The following is a 24504-nucleotide window of genomic DNA, read 5'->3' on the forward strand; positions in this document are numbered from 1 at the left end:
CACCAAAACAGAGAAAAAATGGAGGGGTAAAACGGTCGACACACTGGTCATCCACAGTGACCAGGGGGTTTGAGTTTTAGTATATATGATATATGTTACAATTGGGGGCAATGGCAACTAATAAAGGAGGCGAATCCGTAGCACAATTAAAAAAAACACAAGATTTGACACAAGTTTTAAACCATTAAATGAGTCTATTTTTAATAGTTGAGATGCAGTCTATTTAGTCCAATTAATTTTCTTTATTCAAATAATTTTTATTGAAAATAAAATTCTAAAATCCTTTTAATTGAGATTTTCTACCCTCACCTATCTCATTCATTGTTTTTCATTAATTTGCTCACTTGTCCTTTGACTCTTTTTTTCTTCATTCATCCTCCCCTGCTATCTTTTTACCAAGTTTTTCGTTTTTTTCTAATTTCTTCCCCATCTTGATCATGATGTTCATATCTTGCCGCACACCCCAAATAGATACCACTTATTGTTTTCAATTAGGGTTTAGATTAGCACTCAATTTGGTAGGTTTAGAATAATATAGTCCTCATAACAATATGTGTCTAAAATAAACGCGCTTTCTAGCCAAGTAACATTTTGAAACACTAACTTGTTTATGCGTGTCTATCACATATGGATTTCATGGCTATTGGGAGGTGACAATCATAGTATTAGATCCAGATAGGTAATTCATATATTTTTGTAAGAAGCACATTTTGAAAGTTGAAAAATGCAATTGCTCGATTTTTAGATGGCGGTTTGGTTTAACTGTGATTGTTTTCTGCTAATAGTAGATTACTTAGTTCCATACTCGATCTGTGGACCAAATTGTGAAAATATATAATGAAGAGTCTTTAGCTCATAATGTAAAAAAGTATATCTCCGATGCCTAACAAAGTAAAAAATGTGATGTCAATGATTTGTCCCCATATATATATATATATATATATATATATATATATATATGTGTGTGTGTGTGTGTGTGTGTGTGTGTGTAATTGAGTGAGTAGTTTCTAGTTTTCTTTTCTTAAAATGAGCCTGCTTTTCATTACTAGTTTGGTTCGACGACATATATAGCATGGACAAATGCCATTTTATGAGCCTTGCTGCAATACTAATTTGCTTTTAGACGTTCTACATGTTTAATTATGCTGATTACCTTTATAACCTATATAACGGTCATGAAGTGCATTTCTAATCTTTTATTTCTATCATTTTGCAATGTATGTCGTCTCACTTGGCTTGAATCCCTTGTGACCGTCCATCACCAAACCCTAGCCTACAAGATGCTAGAACTAAATTATGTCTTCAAGCAAAATTTCACTTCGTACATGCCATTGGTTTAGAGAGCAAACATCATAATTCCAAGGTTTTATTCCCCTTTGACTCAACATTTTCTCACAGAATTTTCAGATTTTGCAATTTGTTTGTCATATCCTACAGCGGGACTACTTTTAGCGACAAATTAATAAATTCGAGGGAGGATATAATTAGACGGAGAGATCAACTGCGACTAAGTATAGTTCTCACCCTAAACTCCACCAAGGGGCCTATAGCGACGACATAGCGAGAAATAGTCGTCGGAAAAATTCTTCTGCTGCGAACTCATACCCTCTCCGATCAAGGGGAGAAAAAAGAATAAACCCATGCTCGCCAACATTTGCCATGGTCAATTGAGCGATTCCAGTGGCTGAAGTTGATGAGGTAATGAAAAAGGAGTGGCATAAAATTTGTTGAGAGATCACGTATGAACTTGCAAAATGTAGCTTACAAAATAAGGGCAAGCCGAAGCGCATCGCTCTCGTTGTATACAAGATCCTTGATTGTATCCAATTAACACTTACTTTGAACTTGAAACAACCCAGCAAACGAAAATTGGGTAAATTGGCCTCTGTGGTTGTGATATCTCAGTACATCCGCGGTTCTGTGATCGAAAGGTGCCATGAAAACTTCTGCAGGCATCCCAAACATATGGATTTTCTATACCTCTCTACTCTTAGGAAAACAAAACATCGGCCTTGGAAAGAAACGATTTTTCAGCCACTTGCCGCGTCCTCACCATCTTCACTATCATCGCTGCAATTCCAAGACGTAACAAGCATTTCAAACCAGTGACCAAAACCAGAGCAGGGAAACGATCATGGTAAACTAACATGTCTTTTGTTATATATCAAGCACTGGTAAAATCCATCACCGTATATTATTTTCTTTTGTATCTATATATACCTATTTTCGGGAAGCTTCGACATTCTTCTGGCATCCAAGCCTGTGATGAATTTTTGTGCAGCTTGAATATTTTCAGGACCTGGAAAATGTGAAACCGAAACGCTCTTACAGCTGAAATCTTCTTGCAGAAACACTGTAACAATAGCAGTAAAACAGTGGAGAAGAAAAAAAGTACCCTTTGACAATTGGAAAGCATGCAGAGCACATCTTTCAGCTGCAAGTCTCACGGGAGTACTTCCATCTTTCAAGCATTCAGCAAGAGCCGGTCCAATAATATTGATATGAGCCAAAATAACTGAAGCATTTTCCTGTAATACAGATTGCCGTGCATAAAGTCCTTAATTATATGTACGGTTCCTTAATGCAATTCCAAAAGCACAAAGCACATACCTTGGAACCTCGTTTTATAGCAGATAATGCCTTTCTTCTAACTTCACTAGAATCATCGCGCAAAGCTGACACCAAGGACGATATTATTTCCAAATGGAGTGATTTATTAGAAGGATCACTTCGGAGCTTGTGAATCAGAAGTCTCCCAAATGCCTTGGTCGATGTTTCACGCAGGGGGAACTGTTTAGAAAAGAATGTCACCACTTTGCAAAGCATAAATTAATTATAAAAAATAAATAAATTAAAATGCAACTATGAGGATTAAATACCTTCTCATCAGTCAAGGCGTCTTTAAGCCGGCCCAAGATAGACGGAAACTCTGGAGACAAACAAATAGTGGAAGGGTTGTGCCTGAGCATGGATGATATTGTGAGTACGGAGCCATGCCTGGCAGACAAGCTAAGAGATGATGGCAAATCAGAGAGTTCCTGAAGCAGCTCCGTCAGTTGATCATCTTCTAGGTACTGAAAATTATTAGAGAATAGTTAGGTTAACAATAAAGAAAACCATTTAAAAAAAAGAGCAGATCCAGGATCTTGAACTTCATGATTAAGTGAAAAATACTTCTAGAATCCGTAATTGCTAATCCAGAATTATCCATGACATACCTGGGATGTGATGCCCAAAATGCTTGCAGCAGATATCCGAACCTGGTCATCATCATGATGAATCAAGTCCTTAAGGTGCGAGTAGAGACGAGTTCTAACAGCACTGCTCACACTTTTTCCAGCATGCTTTACGACACCTTCGAGAGCAGACAAACATGCCTCCCGAACCCCACTATCCGGAGCCTGACAGTGAAAAGAGAGATATGTTCAATCGAGTTTTGAAATTTAAGTGCATGAAAGATCCTAACTAACAATTAAATTTAAGTGCACGACGAAGATCCTAACTTACAATTACCTGCAAACTGGAAAGGAGGTCTCCAACTAAAGGGTCAACCCGGGTACTGAGAGCACTAAGCTTTCCGAGTGCAAGGGCAGCACTTGAACGAACGATTCTGCACTTGAAAAGTATCTAATGAGCAGAATATATGGAGGAAACAAGCTGAACTACTAGTGCCCCAACTGTGGAATTATATGAAAATTTAAAACACAAGCGGTTGAATTGAAATCATTATGATTATAGCTATTTTCACACCAGGGACATTAGCTGAGATATCACTACTAATACAAGCACCATTGAAAGGACAAAATAACTACAAATCGAGGACCCGTGAACCAAAAAGCATACATGAGCAAAACATTACTAAAAGATTGTACTATAAGCCAACCTTGTGCTATCCTGTAGACACTTTACAAATGTTGTTTGAAGCTGAGGAAGAAAAGGTTTCAATGCCATTCCACCCTTTCTTATCATGATTGTCAAGGTAGACAAAATCGCACTCTTCACCTGCCAAGGGAACCGATCACCTATTATCCGGATAAGAGGCCTGCAATTACAATCCAATAGTAGCCAGTCAGATTTTCGGAAAAACAGACATGAGGAACTGGGGTTTTATGTAAAGTTAGCATCCAGCATATATCAGGTTCAGTTACAGAACAATAGTGGCCCGGGTCATGAAAACCAAACAATGTTTTACTTTAGTACATGCGATATGAATCTACACTAATATACACTAAGGGGAGGGGGATATGAAAGCCAATCAATGTTAATTGAACAGAACTGAATTCAATATACGAAGCTTGTAATACCATAAAGACTGAATATTTTCAAGAGTTCGCCTCACACAGACTATTTCCTCAGTATTCTTTCATACAAAGAAAAAGTACAATGAGTTTGATTGCTGAGGATCCCAATGATTAGATAAAGAAAAAAAATAAACTATAAATATAAGCAGATGATTCATTACTACAGCCTCTACAAAACTTGAGTAATATGCAAACAAAATCATTACATTAATCAAGACGTCAATCCAATGACAAGTTTTAAAGTAAAAGGCAACATGACTTTCACAATGACATCAATGAGGTCAAAAATGAGACATCAAATTTAGGAAACAAAGTTCATCTACCATTCTTTAATGATACATACCCTGTAATTGGGATGACAAACTCTTTCAGTGCCTGTTCGCTAGTCACTTCGATAAGTTCACCGAGACCTAGAGCAGCTTGCTCTCTTAGTTCAGCAGATCCACTTGTCAAACCCTAAAGGCAGTACAGGTTATAGTTTAAAATCTAATGCCCAAAAAGCAATGAGAGCACGTATTGGACAACACACTAGCTATAATGACGTAAAAGCTTCTTTTTCTTTTGAGGTACAATAGAAACACAACTTTATTAGAACAAAAGAAGACAAAACAAGCAAAGCAGAAGAGAAGTTCATAAAGCAACAGCCAAGGGACCAAAACCCATGAAGCAGTTTCTAAAAGGATTCTTTCTTTTTCTTATGAACGTAAACATAGGAATGAGTGCATTTCCAAACCACTACATGGTAGCTATAATGATGTACTATTGGTTGTTAACTAAAAGAATGAATAAACGTACAACAAGAGAGTAATTTTACTGCCTTTCATTTGAATTGAGCATCCAGGAAAAATAATAGCTAGCATACTTGGATAAATATTGGAAGCAAAGGTTGAAGTGCTTTTGGTAAACAAAACCCAGGAATGAGAATTGGTCCTCCCTGCAAGGTCACAAACATAACATGTTCCAGTTAATATGCCATTCACCGGAAGCATCTAGAATACACAACATACGGAAGTTATTTTGAACAAAAGCATCTGCAATACTTAACAATCTCAACTATTGCCCACCTTCTTCTTTCTACGCTCCTTATCCCGGGAAGTAGATACAGCATCTCGTACTAATTTAATATATGACGGAAGTACCTCCTTGGGAACTGAACTTACAACTCTTGACAAAGCTTCCCAAGAAGCCTGTTGAACAAAAGGTAACATACAATGTTATGTACTTGGAGCCAATACAATAACAGAACCTGAAAGACTTGTAGTACATACCGCCACAGTAGCAGAATCTGAATCACTGAGCAACACAATCAGGGTAGATATCACGTTTGGAGCTTCATCAACCAAATATAATTTACTGCTTTTGAAGAAATAGCCAATAAGATACGAAGAACTTCTTCTAATTGAAGCCTGAAACCATGAATACAATAGAGTGAGATGGGGATATAAAGTTATAAACAGGACCAAAGCATTCAATTACATTGTTCGTAAAACAACTTAATACCTGACTATCACTGACAGCTCGAACAAGCTCAGATAAAAGAGATTCAACACCTTCCTCATCTATGACTAAGACCACAGTCTCAGCAGCCTCCTTTGCCAACTTTTGAACTTCCTAGAATTTCAAAAAGAACAATATTTCAAATTCAACCTGATTGTTTAAACATCCAGACAGTGATTGCGAAAAGAAAAAAACAGAAAAGAAATATGTTCTTAAACAAGCCAGAAGATTGCAAATTGCAACAGCATACCTTCTCATCAGCACTCATTGCAGAAAGTAAAGCAGGAAGAACAGTACCAAGATGAGAGTTAAGACCAGGTCCAGCCACCTCAGCTACCGCTCCAAGAGCATGTGCATTAAACGCACTGGATATGTCAAAAATTTCAGTCAACAAGAAGCACCGACAAGGACATTATTATTTCAAAGATCAATGAAGAAATATACACAGCAATTTTGAGAAAAAAAAATACATACGTAAGTGGCAGGTGGACCAGCTTGGGTAAGATGTGGGGCAAAACAGCAGAAATCCTGACGCTAAAACAGAAATGCAGCAACTTAGCACAGGAAAAGTAGGAGTAAGAGAGGGCGAATGAGAGGCATAAAATGTAAGTGGGTATTTCACCTTAAGATTTGTTTGAGGCCATCAAGAGCAGTATCAGAAGTTTCATCATCCTCCAAAGCATGCAAAAGAGTGGGAACAATTTCATCGATTGCTTGCATTCCAGCACTCTACATTGTGACTCATATTATAACGTTTTACAAAGATGACCACCTTAAGATTAAATATATTAAAATAGACAACGAACCTTGTAGAGAGTGTTGAATGCTAACCCAGCAGCCTCACGAACCTCGGGCATGCTGTTAACAAATAAAATGTAAGGCCATATTTTGAAGGAAACAAAAAGAATTCAAGATAAAGGTTTGGAAATTCATAAATTTCATAAAAGAGAAAACAAAACCTATCCGAAAGAGCAGTTCGAATGGTCGGTATGAGTTCATCCATGAAACTCAACAACTGATTTTTGCCAGCACTTGCCATTACTTCACTCAGACCAATGCATACTCCCTGATATCACAAATGCATTAGAAATGTATTGGCATAGTAATCAGTGGTGCACTGGCTGAGCAATAACCCAAATGATGCTTTAGTATTTATGTGCTTTTTTTTTTTGAGAAGAAACAATTTTATTAAAGAATAGTGAAAAACACAGAAGTGGATAAGAAGTCCACCAACAAATTAGAAAGGAAAATCCCAATAGGATTTGGCTACAGTAGCCAATTCTAGACCTAGCTCACTTAACTGCTGCTAACAAATCCCACAGTATTTGAGATAGAGAGCAATTATTAAACTCTTTAGTAACCGAAGCCCAAAAAGATGCCCAATATTTTACTCCCCCAAAGTACTTCTGCCCCCACTCCAGTATAGTCTTCAAAAATCCTTTTGTTGCGTTCCAGCCATATATTCCAAAAAATTGCCGATACCAGGCAACCCCCACATATATTTATGTGCTTAGACAACCACAAAAAGACAACCATGTTCAATTCCAAAACAAACCACTTTTTAGCGATGAGACCAAACGATAATATGAGAGTGCTAAGGAAATAACATGCAGTGTCATAACAAGCAAAATAAATAGAACTCTCACTTGTCTTCTGCCAACGTCAGAATCCTTTAACCCTTGGGATAAAATTGGGATGATCCATGGAAGTACTCTTTCACCAAGTTTCCTGACAAGCTCACCCAGTGATCGCCCAGCAACCTGCCGCCTTTCAGAGGACGATGAAGCAAGAGAGGCAATTAGAGTATTCATTAAAACTGGCATTATTTCCTTTAGAGTCTTCGGAGTATTTGCCACAATAGTTTTCCACACATGCAGCGCAGCCTGAAATAAGTTAAATTTTGACTTAGAAATTAAGTATGCTCTGAAAATAAAACAAAAGATTGAACACGTGCCAAATAAATACTCTCCCTACCTGACGAACTGATAAGCTGACATCTGTTCGAACCATATATAATGCAGCAAGAACTTCATCCCGCTTTTCCCTTCCCAGAACCTCAATGATAGCCCGACCCTGTGCTTCAGTGCTAGCACCTTCATCATCACTGCCACCCTCAAGTAAAGCTTTCCCAGAAGTTCCAGCAACCTGTATTTGCAGAGATTATCTCAGCAACCCAAGACTTAGAAACTCCCAACAACAACAAAAAAAACAAAACAGGAAACAGGGTGAAGAGTTAATTACCTTAAATAAGAGATCACCCAATAATTCCACAGAGCTTTGCCGAATCCGCCAACTATCATTAAAGATACCATCTTCAACAACCGGAAGGAGCAAAGGTAAAGACCTGGAAGTAAAAGGAAAACAGCAAAAACAAAATGAAAACCCATCAGATGGAAACCATTATGAAAACATCATATATGTTTGGTTAGCATCCCATAATATGAAACATCCCACTCAAGCATGAGTAGCCCAGCCCAGAATGCAATATGAACGACCACTTATAATCCAATTATTCCCAAAATGGTAAAGATATTCAAAGCTGCACAACATTCCACCTGGAAACATAGATAATTAATTGAGCACAAATTGGTATTTCGGAAAGAGCAAAGTAGCCTTAAGTGGTAAAACCCATGGCACTGTCCAAGAACCACAAGATTGAACCCCACCTTCACCAGGATTAGGGGTTCACTGGACTAGATAGAGCTACCTCCCGTCCTGTAGCATATAGGTCCAATGGACCACGTTTACCTTGTTATTCAATAAATTTTCTACACTAGAACAAATATCCAAGACACTCCAACAAACAATTCATTCGAGAGACATCACAATGATCAACCAAGGCAGTGCTTACGTTGTTGCATAATGCTCAACCAGAATATGCCCTGCACCTAGAGCTGCCTCACGTACAGACTCATTTTCATCAGCAAGACCTGTAAGAGTATAAGCTCCCATTAAGTTTAAATAGTGCACCAAAGTCCTATAGTGGTACATGATATCATATTTTACAGACTACCATCCACAAACTGTACTTACCATCTAAAATAGCAGGCAGCACCTGCTGTAAATAGTTCTGGAATTGAACGCCCAATGACCTTGGTAAATACTACAACCAATTTCCAAACAAAAGCGACCATTAAACAGAGCAGGTAAAACAAATACTTGCAGTAGTGGTTCAAATGTTTAAACATACTGTCTTCACCTTAAATAATGTCAAATATCCATCACGGACAGATGCTTTTTGATGAGAACAGTTTCGGATAATATCAGGAAGTGCAAGCTCAAAGTACTCAGTTCCAAGTGCAGCTAATACCTGGATTGGATCAACTGTCTCTTAGCAAAGCAAGGAAATAATTATAGCAGGTATATAGGGAAAGAATAAATACATGCCTGCATAAAGAAGCATCATTGTCAAATGCCCATCATATTGACACTATGGATTACATGTTTTCCATCTTACACAAGTATATATATACTCTTTCCCCGACCTATTTTTTTTATTTCAGTTTCAATAAGGATATTTCACTAAATACCTTGAAAGTAAAATGGGTCGAGAATCATTTAATTAACCAATAAAAAAAAGCATACGATGGATGAAATAAATGGCCTAAAAAGTTATGACATTATAATTCACAGCATAAATAATTGGCTTGTAATTATTAACATTATCAATGAAAGCTGATCTAAACTTAGTGGGAATTGAGTGAAAGGAAATCAATGTATATTTAAGTTACCAAGTAATGGAAAAGAAAACTCCTACTTTCAATATACAAAAAGATACATTTAAGTTACCAGATATGCATATGACCATGTTCCCAGCTTTTCAAGCATGCAATTCAATTTCCATTACAAATTAACAATTAATATGAGGTGCAATAGAAGTTTAAAAGTGCTCAGGCAAATAAATAAATAAATAGTTTCTTATTTTAAAGAGTAAAACTGACCTCGCTCAACCCTTGAGCTGCTCCAGAGCGCTCAACATTACTATTATCTGATTTAAGTGTATCAAACAACCATGGAACGAGATCTGGGAAATGATCTTCGCCCATTCCCCTTATAAGGGATCCAAGGGCCCTTGCTGCAACTGACCGAACTTCTGGAATTGGATCCACAAGGACCTAGTTTTGGGGCATACAAGTACTTAGAAAACAGTTATATAGAAGAGTCAAACATACCACTCTTAAAAAATGGTACCTTTTTCACTTCAGGAAGAAGTAAGTCAATATATGGAATCATATCCTTAGGTTCTGTAACTAATGAACACATATTGCCAACTATTTGTGCTGCTTTCTTTTTAGTTTCAGCACTCCTTTCCCGTAGCCCTCTATGTACTATTGGCACCAACAGTGCCAGTGAGGGAGCATCAATTGTATTAATAAAAGTGGTCTGCAAAAAAACCAAAACATTCAAATAAATAAATGAAGGAAACAAACTTATAATAAAATAACTGAGTCCACCATTCAAATCCTTACCTGTAAGAGAACATCAAGAGAGTACTTTGTATGGTCATTTGGATCTGAAAGACCCAGTAGAAGAGTAGGAACAAGGGAAGCTATTTCAGGATTCTTTATTACACTCCCAACCTAAGAATAGAACAAAAACAAAAAAACATTAACAATGATTATAAGATATAAATAGGTAACTCATTGCAATGTTTAAAAACCTGTTGAAGTGCCGTTTGTCCCGCTGACTGGACTTTAGGATGTGTATCTGTTAAAACCTGCAAGTGCAATAAAAAGGTGAAGAATAAAGCATAAGACAACAACATGCATATTTTAAAAGTGCTACATAAACTCGTGTCCATATAAAGACAAACCTCAGTCAATTTTGGAACAATCTTAGGGAGACACTGAGACAGCTGTTGAGGAGCACAATAGGCCATAGCCCCAAGCAGTTGGACACTACTTTGCTTTGTTCGCCAAGCTTTATCTTCAAGACCCTATCAAAATAATGGATTCATACATCAATGTCAGAGACTAAAATGCAAACTTGATGATTAAGGAACTTCCAAACAAGTTTATAAATAAATGGGTAAGGTATAAGTTAATTACCTTCAAAAGAGATGGAAGAACCAGTTTAACTCCTTGAGCACTAAGTTGAGACATCATTGCACGAGCTGCACACTCGGCACCTTCACGAACTGCAACAACTTGATCAGAGAATGAAACCAACAGTAGGGGCAACATTTTAATTACATACCTGCATCAAAAAGATGATAGGAGGACAGTTAGAGTGAGAGTTCAGGTGAATATTAAGTCCATATAGAGAGAACTTCTTTGTACATAACCCATCACTTACGGCTCAAATAGTCTTCCGAGTGATTCACAGAGACACTCAAATCCGAGTAAAGCTCCTTCACGACATTTTGCTGAATTCCTGTAATGGAAAGGAAATACAAAAATGAACAGCTGCATCCCCAAAAAGGAATAAAATAGCAACAATAAAATGGATAAGAAACAGAAGCGTAGAGTGATCAAGCGATCTTGCAACAATAAATGACTCGCATCGCAAGACCCTTCTATTCTAGAAGTTGCAACATAAGATTCATAAGATTCATAACCAATGAGAAGAGGAAAGAAAACTCCACAACCTCAGAATCAACAATTATTTGTCCCCACAGAATATACTAGCTTAAGAGTAGGGCAACAACACGCTGATCAATCATTCAATGACTAATCAGTCCTGACCTGTATTTTCTGGAATTCTTGTGTTTAGAAACATCACTATATAAATCTCACAAAATATAATTGCCTACAACATATACAGAAATTCCGGTCAAATTCTTAAACCAGGGTTAGAAATCCAACCTATCTACAAGTCCTTCTTGTAGTCGAGCTACAATCCCATATTTCTTCAAGCAAGAAATACCGAATCCCTTGACCACTCCAGCAAGCCCGAAAGCAGCTCCACGGCGTTCCCCATATTTGTCACTCTTCATCAGTTTATCCAAAAGCCTCGAGACAAGAGCTGGTCCATCATCCTTGTACAGAGAAAAGAATAGGATTAGCTTTCCTCTTAATGTCAATATTGTATCTATCAACATAAACAATGTCATAAGACAATTTCTTGATGGGAAAAAAACAAAACTTGATCAAAGAGGAAAATTATTGTAGCTACACTTGAGACGTGTGACATGTCATACTTGCTTTGATTGCATTAGTGGAGACAAGCATGCAGATACAGCCCGTTGAACAGCTTCTGACGGAGTGTTTAGCACATCCAACAACTTCTCGACAACAACATGAACTTTTGGATCATCCTGTTCCAGAGTACAGACAAACACTAAACTGTGAATTCCGGAAAGCTATTGCTATCTCACTAAAGAAAAAGGAAGGGAGGAGATGAAATTTAAAAAGCAAACAGTAATAACAGCACCTTTGCCAAATGTTTTGCCAAAGCTCCAGTGAAAATAACAACCCCCTCACGTACCAAATCATATTTCTCTTCATCTGATGCCTAAAGTAAAATTATTATGTCAGATAAATTATGAGGTTCATGCGGTAGCTTGGCATTGAAACAACAGTTCCAGCCGTTTAACACAAAAACAGATATGACCTGAATTAAAAGCTCCAATAATTTTCCAACCATCACTAGTTAGGGAGGGAGAAAAACCTTTTTGTTCAAGTAGTTCTCAAAGATGGGAAATAGCAAGGAAACATTATCCCTGCCATGCTTATCAATAATCATAATACCAGCATTGATCATTCTTCCCCTAACATCAGCATTAGGATCAGCCTGCATGTTGAGAAACAATGACAAAGTGGTTAAAGTCAACGCTTCTCCTTTCTGACAAGGACTATACAAAATCTCCTTCCAATTGAAGGCACACTTCATGCTTTCGAAACAAAGGGATGTAAATCTTACCAGTGCTCTTGAAATAAGAAATGTCATAACAACAGGAAGGTCTTTTGTTCTGAGTACATCAGCAGAAGAATGTAATGCCAAGGCTACACCTTGTCGACCCAGCCAACCAGCATCAACATTCTCCTCGGTCAAACCAGCATCACGGATATACAGAGAAAATAAAGTAGAAAGAGACTCCTGCGTAACAGTAATTATTGTAACATTACTACTTGTGAGACGGGTATAACAAGGTCAATGCAGGTTTGATAGTTAAAGTCAGACAAACCTGTATAGAATCGGGACATTCATCCAAAGCAGCAGCTAATGCCTCCGCAGCAGCAAAACGGACATTATAATTGATATGCGAAAGTGCTTTGAAAAGGCCTGAATAGTCTGTCCCAAAGTCATGCCCATACCGATCCCATAAATCCTCTGCTGCTTCTGCAACGGACTGAAACAAAAGCATAAAGAAAACACATGAGACTAGAAACATATTTGCATGGCAATAGACTATAATACATTAGCGACAGACAAAAGTTTATAACTGTAAACTAAGTCTAAAATACAGATAAATCTCCATCTTAAACTTCAGCCATAAGATGGGACCCTTATCCATTAGTCAAAGTATACACACTACACTTCAGAAAATAATTGGTACACCAAACCTTTTCTGGGTCATGTAAGGCAACCCAAATGCCTGTAGCGACTTCAACGTTCTGAGGAAGAGACCGACTGGCAACAGCAGGAATACATTTGACAGCACTAAGGCAGGCCATTCTAACATGAACATCTTTTGCATAAACACCATACAGAGCCTGAAGAGATGCATGATTAAGGATGAGTATCATCAACGCACAAAAAAGAAAAAAATTAAAAAATAGAAATAACATACTGCTGCCACTTCATCTGGTTGCAGGCCCAAACACAACTCATTCAACGCAGGTCCAACAGAGGCTTGATAAGCTGGAACAACACCAAGTACATGATAAAGAACCTGCAAAAAGAAGAAGTCAGTTAGAGAAAAACAACAAATAAGGATACTATGGAAATATTGGACAAGGAGAATTTGTGCCGAAGGAGAATCCAGTAACTGAAATCATTCGAAGCCTTGGAAGAGGTAACAGGGGGTCCATGTGCAGATACAGAATCTGAAGAACATCATTGTGAAGTCCTGTCTTCTTAGAGCATAACAGAATTCGCTCCATTATCTGACAACACAAACATCAAAAGGGATTAGCCAGAGAGAAGCACAGCACATTTGAATCAGTAAAATAGGAAAGCAGGAAAACTTACAGGGAACACAAAGGTAAAAGAATCTACAGGAAGAGGTCCCGTTTTGCAAGATACAGAAAGGCCATTAATTATTCGCTCAAATAGACTCAAAGATGGTCTTTCATTGGCTTCCCCTTCACCAACCGATGGAATCATATCCAATACAAGACGAACTTCTTCAGTCACAACTAAGCGCAAAGCTGTAGCAATGTCAAGGGCCCAATTACAAAGAGGTGGAGCAGTGCATCTAGAGAGTTTCACCACAGTTTCATATGCCACGTCACTGACTATCGGTGACCTTAGCAATGGATCAACATAGTTAACCTGATATTAGATAAAAGGTCAAAAACCTATTAACACACTATATTACACACAAATTTTGGTCTGAAATATGTTGACAAAGTTCATAACAAATGGCAAACGAAATAAAGGATATAGACAATAGAATAAGAGACGGAGGCAGAAATAAATCATCAAATTGCTGATTTTATAAAATGTTTCCTTTTGACAATATTAAGGAAGGCCAAAGATCATCCACCACTGAGATGGAGGCAAATCAGCAAGCCCAATTATATTCTTTAAAAAAATATAACAAAAGGACTTTTTCCCTATGACTAACTATAACTCAAATACATGAGTTGTATATAACTTCTTCCATTCATTATGACATACAGAAACTATACATAATGCAAGTAGTAACATTGACAGCAAACTTGCTTTTGAGTGTGACTGAAAAATAAATCACAGCAACCGAGTGACTAGTGATACAAATTTAAGCAAGTTTAGGAACATTTAACAGTATACAGTGTCTAAATCTCATACGTGAAAAAATATGATCAAAAGTTTTTGTTTGTGAATTAAAAGATTTGAAAATAGCAAACAACAACAACAAAGCCTTTACTACTAAGAAACTAACAAAGATTTAAAATACTCTGGCTCTTAGAAGCATACCAGGGAAGGAAGTTGACTGTGTGCGAAAATAGGATTAGCAATTGCCATTTCCCCAAGAGCTGTAAGTATGGAAGACAAATTTTTCTGTATTTCTCGGACCTTCTCGCGTATGGATGCCTCCTCCCTAAGTTGCACCTCACGTGCTTCCTCCTTTGCAGTCTTTCCCTTATCTGGCAAATCAAAATATTGTAACGCTACTGAATAAATAAATAAAGTAAAAACAGAAAATTTCCAGTGAAAAAACAGATGCAACAATAATTCACCAGGTTTCTTTGCAGACTTCCCAGTTTCCCTTCTACCCACAGAACTATTGGTTTGCTCAACTTTCGCAGAATGATTAGAACCACCTTGATCCTGTCATTAAATACAAATGCGAGACCATAAGAATTCAGAATTACTTTCAAAAAAAAGTAAACCTAAATGAATAAATAAAAGAAACTCTTTGGTACCGTGTCATCTAGGTCCTCATACATCCGAAAACGGCCCTTTGCTTGTTTCATGTTCTTAGCAGCAACAGACTCTGCAATGTAGACACCTTGCTCACTGGAAAGCAAGCCTTCAGGGGTATGAAAAATCTGAAACATTACAAGTGGAAACAAATTTGAAATAAACCACAAAACAAAGTAAATTGACATAGTTTTAATAAATTACAAAGCGTAACACAGTAAATGTGTACAAAAATTGGTGAAAGTACTAACTTAAAAGACGATGGAGAATAAGAAACCAAAAAAAAACTCTTAACAAACAGACCATAAAATGGAGCACAGTTATCAGGCAAGGTCAATAACTAAGTTACTGACATTTTACTAAAACCCAATATCTGCATAATTGCCCACCATATTATGCAAAACAAAACCTAATAGCAAATACAAATAGTACAACCCTATCTTTGCAGACATCTTCAACAGAAAGATATCTAGAACAGATGAGAACATGAAGGCTCCAAAAAAATAAAGGTTCCAGTAGTTGTTTAATTCATTTTCACTAGTCTGGTTAGTTTTAGCTTCAATGATCACGACATAATACTAGGAAGGGAATAGAGGAGTGGTTTTGTGGCTTAAAAGTTAACACTTGGAGAATCCCATTGGTAAGTTAAAACAATATCTGAGTTTACGTATCTGACCCAAGACAAATCAAAGGATGAAATTCAGTACCGGTGAATTGATGCAAGTCATACAATAACTAAAGTGGAACTTTTATATTTTCAACATGCACACTCACGTGTGGATGGACAGAGCCCAACTCATGAGAAGATCTCTCCTAGTCGTAAAAAGAAGAAAAACCTGTATAATTTACTCATTGAGCATTGAAATTGAATAAACAAGAATTACAATACAAAACACATGAAACCATCTAAATTTTCAAAATGGATTATGTTTCTTATTAAATAAATAAACAACTTACTGAACCCAATGCATGACAAGAATTATATAACTGCTGGAATATCAAGATAAATGCCTGAAGAACTTACCCGAATATCATTTTCTGAAAGTGTGTCATGTGAAAAACGATATGGAAGATTTTTCAGGTGCTGCCAAAGAGAATGAGTTCAAGTAAGCATTCATTAACATGATCTTGGTGACTAAACACATAAACATCCATCAAAGCGGAGACATATATTAGCAATTGACCTTTTCAAACTCCGCATAGGTTTCTCCAGGTGCAATGGACATCAAACTGGATAACGAGGAAACTGCTGCTTGCTGCTCAAATGGATTAGTGCTGGACAACAACATCGGCACCAGTAGGCCCTGCAGATGATAGCCACTAAGGGTTTAGTCACAAGCTTCAGTGCAAAAATACAACCTCAAGATGTTGTGAATCAATAAAACATCTATCCATACTTAGCCAACGACCTAAACAAGACTAAGGATACTTCAGAAAAATCTAACACAACATTTTACAAAACAGACTTCTACAAGTTCTTGGATGACGGTCCTATTTAGGCTAAACACACCCTCAACCAGCCTATTGGTTTGCTCGGCGTAGTGTGTCGCAGTTTTAGGGATATGTAGTTTAGTCTGAAAAGAAGAAACCAACTTTTGGGAGTACAGGAAGGCAGACAATGGACTGTGTACAGGACAACACACAGGTTGCCTCGAGACCATATCAAAATCCCAAACCATTTCGATTAACAGACAATTGTAAATTTAAAAGCATGTTTTATGTATATACATATATATGGTTCTAAGACTTATAATGGTTGGCAACCTCGCATCCATCCAATGAAAGGTAAAAGTACTCTAGCAGTCTACTGACCTCTCTACGCTTTAAACAGAAGGTATTACGGTATTACCACGTATAAACAAATAATATTACATAGCAAATAGTTTAAGTTCATGCGTCTTTGGAACACATTCTACTTGACTGCAGTTTGTACGGAGTTTTAAACTTTTTATCAGACAGTTCGACTCATAGATCAACATTCAACAATACAGGATGTATTTAAGCAAAATATAAATTATCCATCTCATGATTCCTAATGAATGAAGATTAAATACATCAATTAAAATAGACAAAAAAATAAAATAAAAAACTCCAAAAGAACTAGTTGGTTTACCTTGAACAAATTCTCCACATCGGCCAAAATGTTGCTAATGATGTCAAAACCACATGCATGCATACATTTTTGTAGCCTCTGAAGACAGAAATAGAACCAAACCAATCAGCTCAAAAATGCTATTCTAATTTCACCATGCCACAATGGATGAAAATTAGCATAGGAAGGCACGCAACTCTATGAAGTATGAACAGATATCTTTTACCAGTAAAAGGGGGAAAGGAAACCTAACTGTCAAAGAGGGAAAGGAAACCAAACTCTTAACTGTCATGACTTATTGTCAATAGGCAAAAACTTAATAAAAGCAGTTCCCAAATGAGTTTCAAGAATTTTCTGAGCCTTGCATGGAATGGAAGAGAAGTAATCTTCAAGTACTTGGTTTTCTTAATGGTCATGGTCATGTTTTCAGCAGGAATGCTGGTTGACATGTACCTCACCATCCAAGACCTACTTCCTTCTTAAATTTGTTACTGTCTTTTTATTTTAAGGTTTTTTATTTTTGAAAAAAAAAAAGAAGAAACAATTGTCTAATTATTGGGTCAAGAATATATTATACGAGATAGCCCCGCATTCAGATTAGAAACGAGAAACAGAAAAATCTGCGAAACCAAGCAACATAATGAAAAACATTTTTTTTTCTTCAAAATAACAAAAGATCAACAGAAAGATTTACCTTCCAAACTGCATCTCTCTTTGCAGTTCCGACCAAGTATGGATGATGAGCGCAGAACAAAACTCGCGTAGCTGCACTTGGAGCTGCAGGGAGAGCTACTGATGATATGACAATTAAAGCCTTTACTGAAACCTCAACCGACGGAAGGAATGGCACTTGAGTGTCCAACGAATTATCTGTTTCACTATAATACATTGAAAATTGGACCATAATATGAGAAACTATATTCAGAGATGGGTACTTAAATGTACAAGCCAATACCCTCAAAGCACAAACACTTGAATTGTTCTTATTAGTATATTTAAATACGATTGAAAGGAAGAACTAACAACACCAACTAAAGCTACAGAACCATAAGAAGAACACATTGAACCTAACAATGATGGTTAAGGTTCAAGAAGCTTATTCTGCCTGCACGGGCACCAATGGGAAGAATTAAAAGGGAAAAGTGGTGTATATAAAAAAAGAGCTGTACCTTGACTTTGAAATATGAAGTTTCTCTGCAACTACAGACATGAAATTCGTGAATTCAACTAAAAGAGGTTCAGTCAATTGCGGAGCAGCAGAAACTATCCTTCTGGTTGCATCATAAGTCATCCTTCGAACTTCCCAGCATGGGTGGCATATGAAAAAGATTATTAACTGCAACATACCGATAATTACTCAATAACAAAAAAGAAAATTATTTCCATAGAAACCAAAGTAGGGTTGCTCTTGATTATTTACCTGTGAAAGTAATCTGACTGAAAAGCAGTCTTTTACCCTGAAAGTTGAAGGAAAAATAAGTGCCAAATAAAGATCATAACAAATTTTCAACATAGGAAACTAATGAGAGTCGTATATTGGAATGTGAATTAATAATAACCTCCGCAGATGTTCCACCAGCATAATTTCAAGAAGATCAACACATGCCATGCAATCCTCAGTCGACAATTTTGAAGCCTGTGGCGCAAAACATACCCTATATCAGGAAATGAAAATATAAAAAATAGTTTCTAAAAACCAATGAGCCTTTGAATAACTACCATGGATACTGGTACAAGTGAAGGCTCATTTTGAGATATCAAATACCAGATCTTGTCCTTCACAACAATCTCCTCTGAGGGTAAACAGAGAAAAGTAAGGGAAAAGGGATGGAACGGGCATTGTGTTGGAATGTATAAAAGATAAATTTAATATATTGGTTAAAAAACACTCAGAAAAATAACAAAATAAAAACCATACCTGCTTTGATGTCAACAGCAGCAATCTTCCCAACTAATAGTAAGGCATATATACCATCCAAACGCTGAGCTACTTTGGTAAAACCAGTTTTGACAAGTTGGATGAGAGGTTCCAGTAATGATGATATCTAGAGTAAGAAAATTAAAATGTCAGCAAAGGATGAACAAATAGCTTGGTCAAGATCAAGTGAACCAAAGCACAGACAAAAACAACTTAATCAACTAGCTAACCCGGAAAACAGCATCTGTATTTTTGCATATGGCTCGTAGACAACGAAGATGCCCTCTTCTTAGAGCTTCTTTCTCCTTAATACCAGAAGAGAAAAACGAGACTAAATTTGATTGAACAGCATCTGCAGATCTTGCTGCCCATGAACCCAGAGCTGACAAAATTGCAAGTTTCACCTCCTCATTTCCTGGAAATAAGAACATTGGTCAGAAATAAACACCCAAAGCTTTGGCCACAAAGATTAAACATAAACAAAAATGAACAGGATACTCAATTCAAAAGCTAAGTGAAGATCTAAATCCAAAAAGGATAAAATAAACAAATTTTAATGCTAAGAAAAAAAAAGTAGGAGAAAATAGTTTTAAAGACAAAATAATATAAGACCACAAGTTCACTTCTCACCATCATCCTTATAACAAGATAGAAGGAAACTGCATAATGTTTGTGACAGGCTGTTAAGGTGTTTCCCATCTGGAGCATTACACAGTTCTTGCAGTGCGTTAATCATGCCAATTCTCTGATATGGAAGCGTAAGTCTTCCATCTGAACCTGTTTAAATGGAAATGTGAATTAAAGATAACACAAGTAGACTTTAAAAACCAACTTAACCATAATGAAGAATATTTGAAGTCACTTAACAGTGTGCTCTAATGAGGAAATGTAAAGGAAATATAGTGGGGACTTGGCTTTTCCCCAATTAGAATATTAATCTGACTGATTGTAGGCAGATACGGAATTACCTCAAAACCCCACTCTTTGTCCTAATTAGTGAGAGAGAAAAGAGAGAAGTGAAAGAAACTTCCACCAAATTAAAAATAAATAAATAAAAATTAAAAAATAATAATCCTTCCTTACCCATACACCTACAGAAGAAAAAGAAGAAGCTAAAATGATACAATGATAAATTCATTAACAACGAGATGGTGTTCCCTTCAGTTAATAATTTCTTTCTCAATCCATCCCCTCTTTATTACTACTTTCTTTCGGTTCCATTCATTTCAAAAACTTCCAAAGTAATAAAATAATCAGGAACCAACCTCCAATTACAGATTTGACAGCATTGAACATTGCTTCTAAAGTATCTGGATTACTTGACTTTTGGCTCAAACATCGTATAACTGCCAGTGCCACAACCCTTCTGCCTTCATCCGCAAGCCGAGCCTGCGGCAATATCACTAAAAGAATTTCGACAGCATACTTGCTTAAATCAAGGTTGACTGATTTCAACAGAATCCCAACCGACTCCAATACAATCTCAGGGTTGCGTTTCAGCATTTTAACAGCAGATGGAAGCACGATATTTTGAAAATCTTCGTGCGACATATGTTTAAAAAGTGGATGAAAAGCTTCACTAAGGCCCTTTGCTGGCTTTTCTCTTGCATTTAATATTGCCTTGAGATATATATCCAAAAACGTTGGCTGTAAAAAGCAAAGGATGAGTTAAAATCTTTGGCACATAAAGCCACATAATATGAACTTAAAGATAAATACAAATGGGGTTAGCCCCTCCAGTACATGATCATGAAATAACAAATCTCTCACCTTGCATTGTTCAAACAAAGATGAGTTGCTTGAGGTACTTGTGTACTCTAACAACAACCAAATCAATTCAGAACCATCTTTGTATGGGATACGGGCATCCTTGAGTTCCTCTATATACATTTTGTAGACGTCCGGTGACTGAACAGGAAACCAAAAAAAAATTCAGCAAATAATAATGTAAATTTATGGAAAGGACACTTATTCTTAAAGAGAAGGTTCAACTGGCTAAACCTGAGAAAATAAACGACAAAATGTCTTCTTGCAAGCCCTTCGCTCACGGAAAGATCTTTGCATGACAAGATTGAGTAACAATGCCTGCACTGTGGCAACTCTACACAATGCATTCCTTGAGACTGTGGCAAACTTACTCTTACTCAATAGAAGGCATGACCACTGGAGAAGTCGATCACAGCCAACATGTGATTGCAGCTTCGCTTGTTTTTCCATGACCTGAACAAGGGCTGCCGCAAAACTTTTCATAAAGGAAACCTCTTGTAAACCTTTTGTAATGATGTCATCAACAGCATTCCTTGACCCACGATCATCGTAAATGTACAATGTTTGAAAGATTATATCTATCAGCGGCAGTACAGACTCAGTACCAATTTCTGCAGAATTTCAAACGGCAAGTAACTTTAGAAATAGAATGTGCTTGGATGATCAGCTCATAGCAAAACCCCAAAGGATTATGCATTAAACTCAGAAAGCCCACTCTAATCGCAGTACCATATTATCTAGGTGCGCACCACCCAGTATTGTTAAACATTATGTGCATAACTGGTCACACAAGAGATCAGTAAAAGAAAGAGATGGGAGGAAAAGCAAATAAAAGTTTAATTTTTCAAAACCACAATTGACAAAAAGAATAAAACTTTAGTTCCATTTAGCATTTCTGTAAAGTAAACTAATGTTAATATCTTCTTCCGCTTCGTTATTCAAAATGCAATGACCACCTAATACATTATAACGTCCTCATTTTTCTAAGAAATTCAACAGCTTTGCTAGTTTTCCGCATCTGTTTCTTAGCTAACTCTGTAAAACAAAGACACAATCACCGAAAAACACGTAAATTTCATCAAGAAACAAATTTAACAACACCAAAAGGTGCAACCAAAGCCATTGCCGAACAAATGTACTCTTTATACCGATAATTAACAACATTACATTAGCTTCAACAGTTCATCAAAATCGAATTTACTACAAATTTCTACATACTAAATTCAATACGTAATATGTTAGACTTTATTGTTTTAATGTTCTATTTTCCTTCAATATATCCACACATTATATATATATATATATATATCATGAATTTAACGTATCCATGCTGGGACGTTGGCGCTGAGTTAAAAAAATTCAGAAATGCAACTGGAGTTGCAGTGAAATCGCAATCGGGGACCAAACTTATCACTAACCGGAGTTGATGAGGACGGCGGGAATTTCATCACGGAAGATCCGAACCCGTTTCTTGGTGGAGTTGGTGGAGACCGACCCGGCGATGGAGAGGAGAGACTCGGTGGGAGTCGCCATCGGAAAGCGGGCGGGTAAATCGGAATGGAGGATCCGGTGGCGAATGCGGGTTCAGCTGTTTTGTTGCCACAGTTGGCGTTAGGGTTTTAGAGGTGTGTGATGAGAGAGTGCAACAGGGGATAACAGCAGCCCATGGGATACTTATAATTTCGCTACTGTGTGCCTGCTATCGTCGTCACAGTCGGAGGGAGTGCGAGAGGTTAATGGGCTTTTGGAGGTTTGGGCTTTGGAGGGAATGGGGCTCTTGGGCTCAGCCAAGCCCGATAGAGAAACACTTGTACGTTTGTCAGATTCAAGTTTTTGGTGCTAGAAACTTGGATTGGTAGAGTAATCCCGGTGGACCCAGGAGGGTCCTCTCCAGATCCTTTTTGTGAGAATTTTAAAGATCCTTAAATCGTATCCGTTTATCATATATCATGCGATTAGTTTTCGTCATGTACTATTCATATTTAATTTAAAATAATTTATGGTCTCACGATGTACGATGAACGAACACGATTTGAAGATCCCCATAATCCTCACAAAGAGGATCCTCATTCCTGGTGGACAACGTCTAAAAAACTACAAGCACTTAAATAGAGATGAAATTTTGTCTATAAAGGACATTGCAACAATTTGCAAGCCTCTATCATTTCAAAGTTTCCGAAACCGTTTTTTTCTCTATATTTGGGTTTTTGTTTTTACTGTTATATAATGTTATAAGATTTGTATATTTGCTTATTGTTGTATCAAACTTGTTTTGTTATATCATTAACAAAGTTGTTATAGGTTTTGTTGCGACTGTTATATTGAGTTTGTTGTTATTATAGCACGTATGTTATCGTTATATTGAATAAATTATGACGCCCTCCAATAAAAGCATTTTAAAATGATTAGACAATGGAATTCCAAACATTTGTCTTGTTATATTTTTGAAGGATACAAACAAGGAACAATTGCAGTATCGTACGTAATTTGAAGTTTAAAGATTGTGACAAAATCCTAAATCAATTGAAGTTTGGTGGCAATATGTTAAATAAATTTAATGCTTGAAGGCAATGAAAGTATCTGCAATAAATTCTTCGAAAACAATCAACTTCAACTTGTTTACTAGAAGGATATTTTGCTAACATGGCATATCGAAATGAATTTACATAATAACAACGTTAGGAAGACTCATCTCCGTTGTACCATCTTTTTAATAGATATACATACAACCAATACAAGTAGGTCCCGCTTTGTTAGAAAAATGATACAATGTGATCTCTCAAAATGTAATCTTCCTAACGTTTTCCGTTAGTGATGACCAACTCATGTATTACCTGCTTCTCATCTCATCATGATTTAGACTTCACATTTCAAATGGATATTGGTTATCTGGTGTCGGCTGTGAATCCAAAGCTGAAAGGTCAAGTTGCTCGAAGTCTGTCCATGACTCTGCTTTGAGCTGTGGAGTTTGAAAAGTTACAACTTACGACATATGTCATCGGGCTAGCGTAAATACTTAACTTTGTTTAAAACTGCTGTTATTCGTTATAGTTGATTTTTACAACTGTTGGATTTTTTTTTTTTTTTTGCAACAACTATTTACTTTTTGTTATTTATTTTATATCACTTATGCTAGATATATTGAAAAAATATTGCTTATATATATTATTTTATTTTATTTTGCATATCTCTGTGAACCCTAACTCGTTTTCTACATAAATTTTGTTTTCCCTGTGTACTTGTGACAGCAAGCCTCTAAACCTAAACACGTGTCCACGTGGCAAAGTCTAACATGGAAAAAAACTACTTGTCTTCTTACATGTAGCGTACAGTACGTACGCGTACGTCTTTCTGTACACGCAAATAATCAAATTAAAAAGGGAGACTGAAAAAACACCGAAAAATTAAGCACGAAAAAA

General features: G+C 36.8%; 1 protein-coding gene across 1 annotated transcript; it reads right to left on the minus strand.

The window, feature by feature from the left end:
- Positions 1-1699: 1699 nt before the first annotated feature.
- On the minus strand, positions 1700-22743 carry LOC126594021 (protein ILITYHIA). The gene is made up of 59 exons (XM_050260219.1): positions 22504-22743; positions 21320-21696; positions 21089-21226; positions 20584-20965; positions 19949-20095; positions 19549-19733; positions 19319-19445; positions 19120-19193; positions 18960-19036; positions 18821-18857; positions 18570-18736; positions 18095-18278; positions 17422-17499; positions 16493-16612; positions 16333-16392; positions 15311-15436; positions 15125-15215; positions 14862-15031; positions 13932-14234; positions 13730-13846; positions 13531-13632; positions 13304-13453; positions 12925-13089; positions 12660-12836; positions 12408-12530; positions 12171-12251; positions 11938-12054; positions 11603-11775; positions 11094-11171; positions 10847-10994; positions 10612-10734; positions 10459-10515; positions 10268-10378; positions 9990-10181; positions 9740-9913; positions 8998-9108; positions 8832-8901; positions 8650-8728; positions 8040-8142; positions 7773-7943; positions 7445-7681; positions 6758-6864; positions 6605-6656; positions 6421-6527; positions 6273-6332; positions 6049-6163; positions 5802-5912; positions 5570-5707; positions 5366-5488; positions 5164-5235; positions 4645-4757; positions 3884-4042; positions 3514-3610; positions 3219-3401; positions 2880-3074; positions 2611-2790; positions 2396-2528; positions 2221-2299; positions 1700-2070 (listed from the first exon to the last, which is right to left on the minus strand). Exons 1-59 carry the CDS (start codon positions 22616-22618, stop codon positions 2031-2033), a joined length of 7881 nt encoding a protein of 2626 aa, XP_050116176.1. The 5' UTR covers positions 22619-22743; the 3' UTR covers positions 1700-2030.
- Positions 22744-24504: the final 1761 nt, after the last annotated feature.

The sequence above is a fragment of the Malus sylvestris genome, chromosome 12, assembly GCF_916048215.2.
Source record: "Malus sylvestris chromosome 12, drMalSylv7.2, whole genome shotgun sequence".
NCBI classification, from domain to species: Eukaryota; Viridiplantae; Streptophyta; class Magnoliopsida; order Rosales; family Rosaceae; genus Malus; species Malus sylvestris.